The 1881-nt window shown below is 51.3% G+C and overlaps 1 protein-coding gene across 1 annotated transcript in view; it reads left to right on the top strand.

Moving 5' to 3' along the window:
• The window catches only part of PRPF6 (pre-mRNA processing factor 6), a 36550-nt gene that overhangs the window by 21887 nt on the left and 12782 nt on the right, over nt 1-1881 (top strand). The window contains exon 12 of the mRNA XM_012654596.1: nt 1443-1565. Within this exon, the coding sequence (XP_012510050.1) occupies nt 1443-1565 (123 nt within the window). The remainder of the gene's footprint in view (nt 1-1442; nt 1566-1881) is intronic.

The following is a 1881-nucleotide window of genomic DNA, read 5'->3' as shown; positions in this document are numbered from 1 at the left end:
TATGTCGCCTTAGGCTGTGACTTCCCAAAGCCACATTCTCCCAGGGCCCCTCCCCTTCAGCTCTGCCCCTGTGTCCTGGAAGGTGGCTCCGTACCTCCCTGCACCCTCCCTCCCCTGGTGCCTCCTGTCGCCGCAGTTGCGGTGAGTGTCCTCCCAGCAGCCCCGCCGGCTGCGTCCTGAGCCACGTGCCGCTCCAGGCGTCACCAGGCGGTGCCGTCATCTCCCTCTTTGACTGTCCTCTCCTGAGGAGGCTGCCAGGTGTTAATGCCACTTCATGCCCCTGTGCTTCCCACCCCAGGAATGCTCTGTTAAGCCGTGTGGCCCTCTTCTGTGTTTGGGCAATTTTGATTTTTTTTTAAAAATCTCAGGTGCAAGGCATCAGGTTATTTGTCTCGCTAAAATTTAACCATCTGTTCAGCCCCTTTATTTCTTTAATCTTTTTTAATCATGTTGTTACCATTTTGATACTCTCCATTCTTTTGTGTCAGTCCAGGTTTGCTACTGGTGTCATTTTCCTTCTACCTGAAGGACTTTAATTTTTTTGGAGACTGGGTCTCACTCTGTTGCCCAGGCTAGAACGCAGTGGCGTCATCACAGCTCACTGTAGCCTCAGACTCCTGGGCTCAGGCAGTCCTCCTGCCCTGGCCTCCCAAGTAGCTGGGACTATAGGTGTGCACCACCACGCCTGCTAATCTTTTTTAAAATACGTATTATTTTAGAGTCAGGGTCTCACTGTGTTGCTCAGGCTGGTCTCGAACTCCTGGCCTCAAGTGATCCTCCTGCCTCAGCCTCCCAGAGTGCTGGGATTACAGGCGTGAGCCACCGTGCCCAGCCTCGCTTACTTTTATTTCTTCAAATCTGCAGTGACCCATTTTTGTAGCTCATGCTGTGGACCCGCATGTGACTTCTCCCTGCACACCCTGAAATCTGCTTTCTGAGTCCTTTCCTGCTGGCTGGCCTGCCCAGCAAAATGCCTCTGGGATTGGACCCTTGCCCGGGCTGCTGTCTCACCTCCTATGCGCAGGGCTTCCCCACCCGACAGGTTGACCTGTTTGGATCAGAGTGTTTCCTCCTCTTGTCAGTTTCAAGTCTTGAGTTCCAGCCAACAAATACAAGTGATTTTGGACTTGTCTTTTACTCGTGTTACTTTGGTTTCTTTAGCATAGCCACTGAGTGGCCTAGTACAACCTTTCTTACATAGTAGGTGCTTAAAGTGTGTTGAGGGAATGGATGTGGCTTCCGGTGCTCAGTGTTTATCAAGCACTGATGCACTGGGAGGCAGGGACAGACACATCCGTGACCTGGACACGGCCAGGTGAGTGGCGTCACCACCTGGGCACCAGCTGTCTCTCGGTTCTCACCATCCAGCATGGCGTGCTCCATATCAGGCACCTGCAGTTCTGACTTCAAAATCAAAAACAAGTTTTTCGTCCCTCTTTCAGGATGCCGAGGAATGCGACAGGGCGGGGAGCGTAGCTACCTGCCAGGCGGTCATGCGTGCCGTGATTGGCATTGGGATTGAAGAGGAGGACCGGAAGCACACCTGGATGGAAGATGCTGACAGCGTGAGTTTGGCTGCATGGATGTTTGTCCCCATCGTGGAATCTGGGGGGAATGGCAGGCATCTATTAATAGGAGACTTTCAAAAATCTTTTTATTGAAAAACAAACAAACAAAAAAAACCAGGTGCAGTGGCTCACACCTGTTATCCTGGCACTTTGGGAGGCCGAGGCAGGAGGATCACTTGAGGTCTGAAGTTTGAGACCAGCCTGGGCAACATAGTTGAGACCACATCTCTACAAAAAAACAAAAAATAAAAAAATTTTTTTTTTTTTTTTGAGACAGAATCTCACTCTGTTGCCCAGGCTAGCGTGCCGTGGC

Source organism: Propithecus coquereli, unplaced genomic scaffold (assembly GCF_000956105.1).
Source record: "Propithecus coquereli isolate 6110/MARCELLA unplaced genomic scaffold, Pcoq_1.0 Scaffold442, whole genome shotgun sequence".
NCBI classification, from domain to species: Eukaryota; Metazoa; Chordata; class Mammalia; order Primates; family Indriidae; genus Propithecus; species Propithecus coquereli.
This window is presented reverse-complemented; position numbering and strand designations above follow the sequence as displayed.